Source organism: Ictidomys tridecemlineatus, chromosome 1, assembly GCF_052094955.1.
Source record: "Ictidomys tridecemlineatus isolate mIctTri1 chromosome 1, mIctTri1.hap1, whole genome shotgun sequence".
NCBI lineage: Eukaryota > Metazoa > Chordata > Mammalia > Rodentia > Sciuridae > Ictidomys > Ictidomys tridecemlineatus.
In genome coordinates, this window is record NC_135477.1 from 161,196,162 (window position 1) to 161,210,038 (window position 13,877).

At 36.1% G+C, this 13,877-nt stretch overlaps 1 protein-coding gene across 13 annotated transcripts in view; it reads left to right on the plus strand.

The window, feature by feature from the left end:
• The window catches only part of Rapgef6 (Rap guanine nucleotide exchange factor 6), a 214,313-nt gene extending 201,957 nt beyond the window's left edge, over nucleotides 1-12,356 (plus strand). For 9 of the 13 annotated variants that reach the window (XM_040271791.2, XM_021733607.3, XM_040271795.2 and 6 more), the window contains 4 exons: nucleotides 3,089-3,314; nucleotides 5,606-6,108; nucleotides 7,813-8,127; nucleotides 9,016-12,356. In XM_040271791.2, the coding sequence (XP_040127725.2) occupies nucleotides 3,089-3,314; nucleotides 5,606-6,108; nucleotides 7,813-8,127; nucleotides 9,016-9,041 (1,070 nt within the window). In that variant the 3' untranslated portion in view covers nucleotides 9,042-12,356. Of the gene's footprint in view, nucleotides 1-10; nucleotides 2,623-3,088; nucleotides 3,315-5,605; nucleotides 6,109-7,812; nucleotides 8,128-9,015 lie in introns of those variants that run through there. The other 4 variants (XM_040271793.2, XM_040271794.2, XR_013439379.1 and 1 more) reach the window with 2 other exon arrangements.
• The last annotated feature ends 1,521 nt before the right edge of the window (nucleotides 12,357-13,877 follow it).

The following is a 13,877-nucleotide window of genomic DNA, read 5'->3' on the forward strand; positions in this document are numbered from 1 at the left end:
CTCCCTCCAGTTGGCAGTATCATATCTGATCACAGCATCCTCCTGCGCCTCTCGGGGCCTTGCTCATCCCCTCCCTGTGAGTCCAGCACCGAGATCAGTGGCCAGAACTGCCCCGGAATAGGTGGGGTTTACTTGCAAAAGAAAATCCTTCAGATTACCAGGAGCACAGCCAAAAGAACAGACAGGATCAAGAAGGCCACTGAGGAGAATAGAGACAGGACAAGTTGTGAGAACACAACCAGAAAAAGAATGACATCCCCGTTTAGAAGATTTAGGGAAAGAACTCTTTCAAGGGAGAGACTAGTCAACAGCCAAAAAGAGGACGCAGATCACAATCAAGCTACAGACAGCTGTGAGAAAGTGAAGGATGTTGGAAGCAACATCAAAGATGAGAAAGGGAGTGACATCTTCAATTCAAATAGCCGAGGCAACAGTAATATTTTAAACTGCTTCCATACGCGATTCAAGTCTAAAAGGAGGAAGACACTCTGACGAAGTTCCTTATTACAGTGTTAAATTTGTTTTCAGTTATTAATGTAAATGTAGCTTAAATTAAGCCACTTGGAGAGACAACTTAGTAAGATGCTATTAATAAGCATTTTATGATTAGTATTACAGGTCCTCTTACAACAAAGTAATCTTGATTTAAAGTGCCTTATTTGTGCCTATTATTTTACTAATGTATTGAGTTAGTAAATGTTATACTCTTGTTTTCTGTAGTTGGCTTTATTTCCTACAGCTGGGTCTGTGAGCGAAATAAATATAGAAGCTTTTCAGGAATTAGTGTTCATTTTCGCCATAAAACCCCTGGTAAAAATCTGATTTGATTATCTTTTTTTAATTATCTGATAGTTATCTCTCTTTGCCTTAGAGAATTTTATTGCCATCTTAGTACTCCCTACAGCATTATAAGCTAATGGACAAAGATGTTTTTAGGAGGCAAGAAATTGAATCTTTTTCACATCCATTTTTTGTATTATCTGTCTTTCACATATCTCTGATTGTGAAAGGAGGAGATGATCTAACAGTAGGTTCAAAGTCATTTGGGAAACTTGTTTAAAACTGTATAAATAAGCTAAGTGCAGTGGCGTATACCTGTAATCCGGTGGCTCAGGAGATGGAGGCAGGAGGATTGAAAGTTCAAGCCAGCCTCAGCAATTTGGTGAAGCACTAACTCAGTGAGACCCTGTCTAATAAAATACCAAATAGGGCTAGGGATGTGGCTTAGTGGTGAAGTGCCCCTAAATTCAATTCCCAGTACCAAAAAGAAAAAAGATATTACTATGCCCCATCCCAGACCTCATAAGTTGCCAGAAGTGGGCATGGGAATGTGTATCTTAGTAAGCTTTCCAGGTGATTCTTGAAATACATTATATTTGAGAAACAACTAACAAACAAGGATGAAATTATTTTTTAAAAGTAAGTCAAGTGTGTTCCAAGAATAAAAGAGCAATGATTTTTCTTTTAAGGAAGTTTTTTTATTTTTTTATTTTATTTACCATATCCATTTTATTGATCCTCTTGAAAATTGATCAGTTTATGGGCATTAGCAAATAACAATGATCCTCAAGATCAAAGATGTGCAACTAAGGAGTCTTGACTTAACCTGGTTCTTGGGCCCCTAAGCCATGGGTTAATTTTACATTTCCTGGGACTTGATACTTCTCCTTGAAATAGTTAAAGAGGCCATTAATGTGATTATTGCACAACACATTTTTTCTTGAATGACTACAATCATGGGTGAATAAACTCCCAAGAGTTTTAATTCAGAAAAAGATCTTAGAGCTTAGGTAGTTGACTTTCTCTCTGTATGTATAAGAAAGCTAAGGCTCTGAAAATGCTAGTAACATACCTGAGGGATTGGTCCAAGGTCATATCCTGTTGGATTGGTCTAAGGTCATATACCTGTTGAACCTCACTCCATGAACAAGAAGATACCGTTTGCTTTCTAGAGACCTGCCCCCTTGTTGAGTCACTTCCTTTCAACTTTGTTTTTGGATTTTACCTCATTCCATCCTTACCTTTTTAACCCAAAGAATATAAAAGAAAATCTGGCTATCTGCTATGCAGTAAGTCACAGAAGAATTTAAAACATGTAGTCACTGTTTTGTTTTGTTTTTTCCATTATATATTTTTCTAAATCTATGTATTCAGCTGTTGAATATTCTTCAAAGAAATGAAAAAAAAAGGAAAGTAGGTATATAATAATTAAGTCCAATCCAAAACAATCTTTAAAAATATGGAAACAGGACTGGGCTTGGTGATGCATACCTGTAATCCCAGCAACTTAGGAGGATGAGTCAAGAGGATTATAAATTCAAGGTTAGCCTCAGCAACTTAGCAAGATCCTATCTCAAAAAATAAAAAGGATTGTGGATATAGCTCAGTGCTAGAATGCCTCTGGGTTCAGTCCCCAGTATAAATAATAATATTAATAATAATCATGAAAAAAATAATAATGATGTTGAAACAGAACTGGGGGTATGGCTCAGTAGTAGAGCTTTTGCCTAGAATGTGGAATTCCTGGGTTTCATCCTCAGCATCACAAAAAAATAAAATACTGAAACAGTGATTCTCAACTTGGAGCAAGACTTCTTAGGTGGCATAACCAGAACATCTTTGGTAAGTATATGTAGTTTGAAAAAGCAAAATGTAGTCCTGACTTCCACCCTTACCTCAAGGTAGTATTTTGGATTTAAATCAGGCCAGGAAATATTTGTGTTAATCAAAGGAAGAGGGCATAGGGCTAAAATTGAGAAACTCTATTATGTGTACTTCTTAATATTTGTAATGTACTTAATGCTTTTTTGTTTTATTAAATACTTGTGACTCTGGGAGAGCCTAGGCCAGATATACCCTTGGACAAATTCTTAGTAATGCTGGATTTTGGCTTTGCTCTTGAATTTAGAGTATTGGTGAGATGTGGGATAAGTAGGTTAACAGATATTTAGGGGAGTATGTGGAGAAATTGGGCACTATTACATCTATATATATATTTTTATTTTTATTTGTCCTCTCCCTGACTACTCCCACTCATATTCCTTTGAAGTTTGATTAGAGTTTTGGTTGGTTTGTTTTTTCCATTCAGGTTATGCACTTATACCATCAGCTAAATCAGACAACTTGTCGGACTCCAGCCATAGCGAGATCTCTTCACGGTCCAGCATCGTGAGCAATTGTTCTGTTGACTCCATGTCTACAACTCTACAAGATGAACGGTGTTCTCAGACCATGGCAATCGCTGAATCCACTGGGACATTGGAAAAGACAGAGCACTCCTCAGGGATAGGAGACCATACTCAGCTTGGTCCTGGGTAAACCATCCTTATCTACGTTCAAATTATAAAACCTTAGCCAAGAGGCCATCAATCATTAAGCAGCATTCCCCATCTTAACCCTGTACCTTCCCTAAGTGGGAAAGTCACAAGATATTCTGTAAAAGAATATGAAAGTCAAGCACATATTCTCTATGCTGAATGTGGAAATAAGTACATTTTTAAACATGTATAGATGATTTATTTTTCTTTTTGTGGTACTAGAGATTGAACTCCAGGACACTTTACCCCTGAGGTGCACCCCAACCCTTTTTTATATTTTATTTTGAGACAGGATCTTGCTGAGTTGCTGAGGCTAGCCTCAAACTTGCCATCCTCCTGCCTTAGCCTTCCCTCCCAGCTAGGGATGCTTATTTTTAAAGTGTTACTGAATTGAAGTAACTTCTAAATGATAGAAGTTACTAGGGCTCAGGATTTAACCCAATGGTAAATTTGCATTGTAGAGTGCTTACTACGTAGCATGTTCAAGGCTATGGGTTGGATCCCCAACAACACCACCCCTCTCTTCCCCCCCCCCAAAAAAAAAAGAAGAAAAAGAAAACTGGCTGTTAGTTTAAAGGTATCTCGAAAATTGTATAATAGAAAGTACACCCTCACCAGGTGTGGTGGCACATGCCTGTAACCTGTAATCCCAACAACTCCGGAAGTTGAGGCAGGATGATGACAGGTTCAAAGCCAGCCTCAGCAACTTAGTAAGGCCCTAAACAACTTACTAAGACCCTGTCTCAAAAATCTGAAAAAAAGCTGGAAGAATAGGAGAGGTTGGGGATGGAGGCTCAGTGGTTTAATGCCCCTGGGTTGAACCCACAGTACCAAAAAAAAAAAACATGTACACCCAGTGTTGTATGTATCATAGACTGGTTGGGAAAGTGGTATCAGTCCTTAATCTTGTTTTCTGATATCATGATTTGAATAAGAATAATGAGCTATCAAAGATTAATTTTTTTAAAAAAATTTTTAACTCCAGTATGACTGGGTAACAAGAAGTCCCAATTATGTACACCTATAATACACCAATTTAAAAAATGTAGAAAGAGAAAAAATTTAACTTCCAATTTCTTTTTAGAATCAAGCAAAATAGAAATCTTCAATAAAGCATCAAAAAACTTTAAAGTGATTATTGTTAAGCTTCATCTACTTTAATATCTATTTTAAGGTATATTCTAGATTTCATAGAGTAAGTATTTTTATAAAAATTAGGGTTTTCTTTTTTTTTTTTTCCTTGTTTGTTTTTTGTTACTTTTGTTTTGTTTTTTCCTGTCTTAGGGTCTAACTCAGGGCCCCAGGTATACTAGGCAAGCTCTCTACCACTGAACTACATCCCCAGCCCCAAATTCTAAATATTTTAGATGTCACAGACCATAAGATCTCTGTTACAACTACTTTGCCTTTATTGTTAACATCAAAACAGCTGTAGCCAATACATAAGCAAATCAGCATGACTATTTCCCATAAAACTTTATTTTTTTAAATATTTTTTAGCTGTAGTTGGACACAATATCTTTATTTTATTTATTTATTTTTATGTGGTGCTGAGGATCGAACCCAGGGCCTCACACATGCTAGGCAAGTGCTCTTCCTCTGAGCCACAATCCCAGCCCCCAATAAAACTTTATTTACAAAACTAGGCAGAGGACTGAGTTTGACCTTGGCCTGTAGTTTGTTGACCCCTTTTCCATATTATAAATCAAAGGTTCACAAATATTTTGTGAAGGACTAGATAGGAAATATTTTAGACAAGCAGGCTGCATATGGTTTTATTTAAACCCTTTAAAATATAAAAAAAAACGTTCTTTGCTCCAGACCATACAAAAAAAAAAATGGGCTGTTAGCTGGATTTGGCCAATCAGCCTAAGTTTAAGGATTCCCCCAAAAAATGATAGGATTCATTTAATAGATTGTGGGGGAAGTTGCTGTTTACTTGGTACTATAATAGGCTAACTTCAAATATACCTTGAAAAGTAAAACATGGTTTCTTAAGCTGTGGATTCTTATGTCTATATTCATTGGAGAAGAGTATATTGAAATAGAATGAAAAGGTTTGCTTAATTTTATTCATTTCAAACCCTATCATTGCATTTTTCACTTAAAATGTATTTTTTAAAACTTTTTAGGAAACCTTGCCTAAGCATTTGAGTTTTTTCATTGTATGTTTCTAGCTGTGTATGTTCTGTCGTTTGTTATAAGAGTTTATACTTGGAATAGACAGAAGAAAGATTGCCCAATAAGCCAGTAAATTACTTCTAATTGTGTGTTATCTCCAATTGCAGGTGGATGCTTTCAAAACCATCTTTAATCAAAGGTTTAGCTGTCTCAGCTTCTATGAGCAATGAAGAGATTTCTCATGAGCATGTTGTTATTGAAGCAGCTGATAGTGGTCGTGGAAGTTGGACTTCCTGTTCAAGCAGCTCCCATGACAATTTTCAGAGCCTTCCAAACCCAAAAAGCTTGGACTTTTTGAACTCCTATAGGCATACTCATTTGGATGATCCCATTGCTGAAGTGGAACCCAGTGACTGTGAGCCCTACTCCTGTCCTAAAGGTTGCTCTAGAACTTGTGGCCAGTGTAAGGGAAACCTAGAGACTAATCAGTTGAGACAAAGTTGGGCCTCCTCCAGTTCTCTCTCTGATACATATGAACCAAATTATGGGACAGTTAAACGGAGAGTATTGGAGAGCATCCCCACTGAGTCATCTGACAGCTTGGACCCAAAGGATGCCACTGACCCAGTTTATAAAACTGTCACTTCAAGCACAGAAAAGGGCTTGATTGGTAAGTTGTGTGCTTTGTTGTATACTTGGTATTCAGAGATTGTGGCAAAAAATATTATTAATAAGGCAGTGGAATATATTGGCCAGGATTTTATTCTTGGAAAAAATCGTTCTCTTTGTCCCTAAAATTCATGGCTTCTCAAGAGTTTTAGAGCAGATATTCAAGCCATTAAAATAAAAAGTCTGGTGAGAAAATATGTAGTTAAGGAAATACATTTGTCGTGTTTTATTTTTTAAGATATTTTTGGTTCATTGAAGAATATCATCACATTACTATACAGTAGTAATAAAGATATTATTCTCTTTATCATAAGGGGAAGAAATTATTTGGACCACAACTGCTAGGCATACATGGTAGAAACATTTATTCTTATGTTACTTTTAGGTAGTAAAAGTGAGAGGGGGAAATATGAGTGAGCTTAGTGGTAGAGCATATTCTTAGCATTCAGGAGGCCCTAGGTTCAATCTTCAGCACCATGAAAAAAGAAAGAAATCAATCTGAAACATTTTTCATTATACCTTCCTTTTGCATATCATTAGTGTACAAAATCATTTGTGAATTTCATTCTAGGCTTTCTTAGTGTATTTAGCCATCAAATAATATTTTTTGAAAAATTTATTCCTTGAATTATATAAATATTTGAATAACAGTCCCTGCTCTTCTACATATGTGGAATGACTATTTGTTAAATCTATATTATTCATGATCAGTTCTTAATTCTATGACATAGTCATGATATCACATTTAATTGCTAAAGTGTGCTTATTTTATAGTCACTTGTTAAATTGCACTATAGATTGGGTGTTTAGCTCTCATTTTGTGTGTGTGTCGGGGCAATGGGGGTGCTGGTGGGTGTTGGGGATTGCACCCAGGGCCTTGAGCATGCAACGCAAGCACTCTACCAACTCAGCTATATCCCCATCCCCTAGAGACAAGGTCTCACTGAGTTGCTTTTCACATTGTTTTTCCAAAGGTTGGCTTTGAACTTGCTATTCTCCTGTCTCAGCCTTTTAAGCTGCTGGGATTATAGTTGTGGGCCACCACACCTAGCTAAAGTCACCATTAATTTTTAATGTCCACTGAAAATCAGAGAAATTTAATTTAAGATAAATTTTCTAAGATTATGGTTGTTTTTTTTTTTTCTTCTCTATTTAATCCAAAAGCAGAAGTTAGAAGTAAGGTCCTAAAAAAAAAAAAGATGAGTTCATCTTTATGGGTAAAGTTAAATTTGTCCACATGCTTGGATGGAGAACTAATCTGCCCAGTAGTACCACAGAACAATGATTCATGTCTCCAGGAAAGGGTGAAACAGCTCTCCAGCAACCCCAAACATCTTTTGATAACTCGACTAGTCAACAGAGAATGATGCTTAGGGTGAACTTTTAAATGTTTGTCGTCTTTAGAACTAGTGTTAGTACAGGATGTGTCTCACACTTCTGTGATGTGAGTGCTAAACTGTAGAAGAAAGTTTATCATTGTCATCTTCAGCACACTCTTTGAATGTTTATAAAACTTAACGTAATTGTATTTTAATGTAACCTGTGTTTTAAAACAGGTTTCAGTATTGTTTATTAAGCTAATCTGCTGTCATTATATTTAAATTTATTTTATCCATTTTAAGTTCTTTTGTCATAATAAGTTTCTGTGTGTGTGTTATTTCTTACATTTTTCATTAACATTTCCACTGCTTATTTTTCATGCCAGTGTACTGTGTAACTTCACCCAAGAAGGATGATAGGTATAGGGAGCCACCTCCTACTCCTCCAGGATATATGGGAATTTCTTTAGCGGACATAAAAGAAGGACCCCACCTGCACCTAAAACCTCCAGATTATAGTGTGGCAGTGCAAAGGTCAAAGATGATGCATAACAGCCTTTCTAGACTGCCACCAGCTTCTCTCAGTAGCAGCCCTGTGGCGTGTGTTCCATCGAAGATTGTAACTCAGTCTCAGAGGCATAATTTGGAGCCATCCCATCCTAAACTAGCAGATGTGACTGATGCAGATAGCGAAGCAGATGGTATGTTGACAACTTACCTTAATGGGTCTTAAATGAATTGCTGAATTAATAGAAAATGATTTTTACTCTGGCTCTTTTATGGTAATTAATGTTTTTTTAATACCTTAAAAATCTCTAGCTAAAAAAATAAGAAATCCCTAAACATGATTGTATGTTTTGTTTTGTTTTTTTAAATAGAGATGCAAGCTGCTCTTTTTTATGATCCCAGTACCTTTCTTCTGAGTCCCAATGGAGTATTCTTATCTTTGATAGAACAGCAACTTAGTCTAATAGGATAATTTTGAGAGGAAACACTTGACATCAGTAGAGTTGTGATTTACATCAACACATGGAAATGTTTCAAATGCCAAATTGTCTGAAATTATGTTATTAATACAGTTCCTCTTATTTGCAATATCCTTGACTGACTTTGTACCTGTGGTAATAATTTGAAAAATAATTGGCTTTCTTAAATCAAGTTTTTTTGTTTGTTTTTTTGTGGTACTGGGGATTGAACCCAGGAACTGTATCCTCAGCCTTTTTTATTTTGAGACAAGCTTCTCACAATATTACCCAGGCTGGCTTCAAATTTTGCAATCCTCCTGCCTCAGTCTCCTGAGTAGCTGGGATTGTAGACATGTACCACCACACTCAGCAGAAATAAATGAAATTTTATCCTTTTGAACAGTAAAATAATAAAATGAATTTAAAACATTTATGAAATTCCAGGTTTTTTTCACCCTTTGTTGTGATCAGAAGTGTCATTACAATAAAATGTGGGCCTTGATAGGCTGTTGAGGATTTTTTTGTTGAAATTGATAAATTTTCTAACAGCAACAGATCATTAGATTATTACTCAATCTTCATTAACATGCTGATCTGCTGTTTGTGGGTTTTTTTAATTTTCAGAAAATGAACAGGTGTCAGCTGTCTGACCATTGGATGACCCTTTTGAAGACCACCAAAAGTTTTGAAGAAGTGGACAGAAACCCTGATGATTCTGCAGGCCATTGCCAACAAATAGCTCACTGCTCCTAACCCAGAGGTTTCATTCCTTGTACTATGAGCAGTGAGATAGACCTGAGTGGTACTTGCTTTCATTTAATCTCTGAAGATGCAGTTTCCTCAGCTATTAATGCTGTGCCTGGATACCATTCTGCACTTTGTACACCATACCTGCCTTGGGACCACATTACAGAACCAATCCAAACTCAAGAGTCATCCCCATGTATATCACTGTAGATTTTCCTTTCACAAATTATTTTGAAGGTAGTGGTATTATTATTTCCAAGCCATAGCTTGGACTAAAGGACAAATTCAAAATGTCTGCCAATATCAAGCTTTCTCTTGTATATTTAAAAAGTAATTTATTATTTAAAGTGTTGTGGTTTTGTTTGTATGTGGGAGCCATTGTTAGATGATGTTTGTTTGAGGTGATAAAACTGTCTCTGGTCTGACTAAACAGAAGTCATCTTTGTAAAGATGCTGTGCTTGATCTATATGGAGATGTAACTTGATCTGAGCACCAATGTGATTGGGGGGGGGGGGTTCAGTTTGAGTAAACTAAGAAGCCCTTTGCAGTGGAAGTGTTAGGAACCTTCTAGATCATGGTGTGAAATGAAGTTGCCACAGGGTTTCTTGTCAGACCTTTGGGAAAGGGGAGGGGAGGTAAAATGATAGGTGGAACCTTAATTTCCAAAGACTAATTCTTTCTGAAGTGAAAGTCATGCTGCATCTAATTATAAACTAAAAGTAAACCTAATAGAGAATGAGTTCTAGAGAATTCTACTCTAAGGAAACCCTAAACTAAAATTTCTGACAACTCAAGTATGGAGTTCATTTTTTAAAAGAAGTATAATCATAAATGTTGTAATCATGAAGATGAATTTGCCCTTATGCATTGTCCGGCAACATATCCCACATCTCTCAGCACAAGTTGCATCTAATCTTAATAAAACATGCAGCTCTGAGCCATCTTAGTAAAGCTCAGTAGCCACCAAGGTACATAACTGGTTGAAAAGTCTGTGGGAGAAAGAGGAGCTAGAAATGTAAAAATGATTGTCTCCTGGTTCTCATTTTAGCCCTTGAGAGACGTAGCTTTCTGGCCTCTTGGGCATGGCATTCTTAATTTAAATATTTAATTAAAATTTCAGTGACTATTTGCTGTATGAAGTAGATTTTTCACATTTTTTACAAATTAAATATAATGTTTTCTACTTGTATTTAAATTTTTTTCATTTGTTTTTTAATGTAAAGGCAAATGGGATTTTCATAAACTTCTGTGATAATCAAAAAAAAAAGGAAGAAAAGGAGGGGAGAAAAAAAAGCCAAAGCCATTAAGGTGCACTGTCCAAATCAACTTGGAGCCTAATGGATTTACTTCAAAATGGTTCTCCATATGTGACCATATAGGATTTAGTTAGTGACTTCTTTTTTAAGAATCTGTATTTTTTCCTAGCTCTCTTTCTCTCTTATTTTCTTGCCTGTCTCCTTTATTAAAATTATAAATGAATTCCAGGTGATAAATCATAGCAATTCATTTTTCCCATCAAAATGATGATCTCCTGGTGGGGGACATTAAGCTGAAACTTAAGCCTTAGAGATTAACCCCAATATGTTAAAATAAAGCTAGGTCACTTCATAGCTTTCTTGGTTCTTTGAAGAGGAAAGTGAATCAAAAACCCTGGCTTGAAAGTCACACTCTAGTAATTTGGTCTATAAATAGTGGTTCTCTGATTATAAATTTTTTATTCTGTGATTTACATAACATTCTTTTTGTGTCCTCAGCAAAAAAAAAAGACAGAAAGATATTTTTGCTATAACCACCTTTTTATCAAGTTTGGGTATTTATTCTCACCATTTTATATCCATTACTCCAGAAAAAAAAAAATATGTGCTATTTGCACAGCATCTGTTTATTTAGCAGGTCTTTCAAACCAAATGGAAGCCTTACTGTCTTTGTTCTTAGTGGTGTAAACAATACCTTGCTCAGAGAGTTGAGGCCTGTGGTTTTGGACTTGCACCATGTAGCTGCCTTTGTTGTATTTAGCTTTAACTGTGAGTGGATCAGCTGATCACATTGATCAGGAACTAAAACCAAATGCTTTGTAGTTTGATAAGTATAAATCCCTTACAATATGATGAACTATTGACTTCTTTCAAAATTTAGGGTACATTTCTCAGTCTTTTCTTAGTTTCTTATATGACTAGAATGGGGAAGCCTTAACCTGTCCTTGCTCCAGTTCCAAATCCCTTTTTGTGTTTGTTTTATAAATTTAAACTTCATTGAAAAGACTAGTGCCCACTCTTCCCACCACAACTCTACATCTGCCAAAACTTGTAAAAACAGTAAACCTTGAGTGTAAACTTTTGCCAAATGATAAATTTCAGCAGAATCTCTTCATAATGCAAGATTTGGAGAATTAGTAAATCCAGTATATAGTTCCATTAAAGTTTATTGTAATTAACAGATTCTCATTTCCTCGAATAATGATTTCAAGATGATCTTTGGGGAGAAGAATCTTTTAATGGGTTTTCGTGAAGGTGATAAGTCAGATAGATCATTGTCATCTATGTCACCTTCCTGAGCATCTCTCCTAGACAGGAAATGCAGCAGTAATCATGGGGATTTCTAAGGATGAACTTAGAAATGTGTTATTTATAAAATATTCTTTCCCCTGCCCCACCCCAAAAAAAAGGTGGAGCAGGGGGAGTTTCTTTGTATAGTTAAAACAGTGATTGTTATTTGGATACAAAACATTATTTTAAAGTGTTTGTATCCCTTGAGCATTACTTAAAGGCTAGGGGAAAAAAGGATGACTCTTCAGAAAAGTGTCAAATACATTTTTAAATTTAAACTTGAACCCCAATTCATCTTTAGCTTTTGTTGTGCTTCTAAGGCTTCTTTATTTTTGATATACAGAATGCGGTTACACTTGATCTTTTAAATTGAAACGTAAGCTTATCAGCAAAAGACAAAAACAAAATTGCACCATTGTAATTATCAAAATAGCAACTATACTGCACAATTCAGTGATTGTAAGGTATCCTATAATAAGCAATGTTTGTCTCCTATTTTTTGATACCTCTTAAACTTATGTCTTTTAGAAAGACAGTGCCTCTGTATGCTTTTTGTATTTTTACTGAGTGTAAATATTTGTTATATTTTTGGTTAAGAGAATGTAAAAGTACCATTTATTATTACCATATCTACTGATACATTGGTGGAATCAATAAAGAGTCTACATTAACCTTCTCTGTAGTTTATTGCAAATGTATGGAATAGATGAAATAATTACACGTGTGCACTCGAGTGCTGTTCTGGGATCTGTGTTGGTTATTTTTTTAAGTGTGCAGAGAAATTGAAGTGGTCTGTTTTTGTTGATCATATGGAATCTGTGAAACAACAGTTTGTTTAGGTTAAAGTTGTATCTTGATTACAAACCAATTAAGAGTGACTTAAACTCCATTAGGGATTGTTTTTCTTTTATAACAGAAAAGACCCCAGACAAACTGTTCAGGGCTGATGTAACTACAGTGCTGTAAGGGACTTGGAGAACCTGACAAACCCCAAGGAGTCACCTCAGTACTTCAGGAAGGAAGGACTTAGAGGAAAATAAACAAATGTGTATCTCATTTTATTAGCAAAGCGAAAGGTTTTTCAGAAGTTCCATTTAAGTATTTCTACTTAACATCCCATCAAAACTGCTGTATGACCTCTGAGGAGATTAGGGAACTGATCTGATCTGAGTATTTGATACCCCAAACAAAATTGGAGTTCTTTTCAGTGAAAAAGGAAAGAATGGGTATCAACTGGGCAGCATACTACTGCCAACTCCTTTGGACAAGTATGTGGTAATGCAGTCTTTTTATGGGACAGGGTCCTGTTGAGGAAGAAGGAAATTGTGCTGCAGCACCCCTTTGTAAAATCTCCAGTCATCCCTCTGAATCCAGAGAATGTTACTCCTATAATAACCAAGTCTTTCTTCTTAGTTCTCCCTTTTCAACATATACACCACGTTTTCCCAGGCTGTTTTTTCCCCAGTCAGGCTCTCTAGTCTCTCTAGTTTTTTCTTCTATTTAGAAAATATTAAACACAAATGAAGTTCGCTGGATAACAGCTAGCCAAAAGCATTATACCCTGTCCAGGAATTTGTAAAAGTTACTTTATTTTAAAAAAAATCTAGATGTAATAATTAAACACTTTGGGATAAGATTACTTCAGATTATCTGTTGGGGCCTAAATGCCAGCAGAAGCGTCCTCATAAGAAAAAGAGAAAGAAGGGAAATACACAGAGGAAAAGCCATAATGAAGACGGAGCAGACAGATGTAGCCACAAGTTAAGTAATGCCAACAGCAGGAACTGGAAGATATGGAGAGTTCTCCTAGAGCCTGCAGAGGATGTGCTGCCCTGCTGACCTCTTCATTTTGGACTCTGGCCTTGAGAACTTTCTACTGTCTTAAGCCACCCAGTTTTTGATAATTTTTTAATAGTTCTAGGAAAATAACTTTATTTGCCTATTTTTGGGGGACCCACACCCTGTAGTTCAGCATTGTGGTGATCTATAAGCAAACCTCAGGAACCTCCTTCAACTCTCCCCACTCCCAGGAAGCATGTGATTAATTTAGGAGAGAGAACTGGTTGTCACAGAGATGGTCTCCACCACAGCCCAGTCAGCCTATTGTTTTTCTCCCTTTCAAGGTATAAGTATGTACCGGTATTGTGATTTTAATTGTAATTTCCATAATGATTGATTAACAATATGCATCT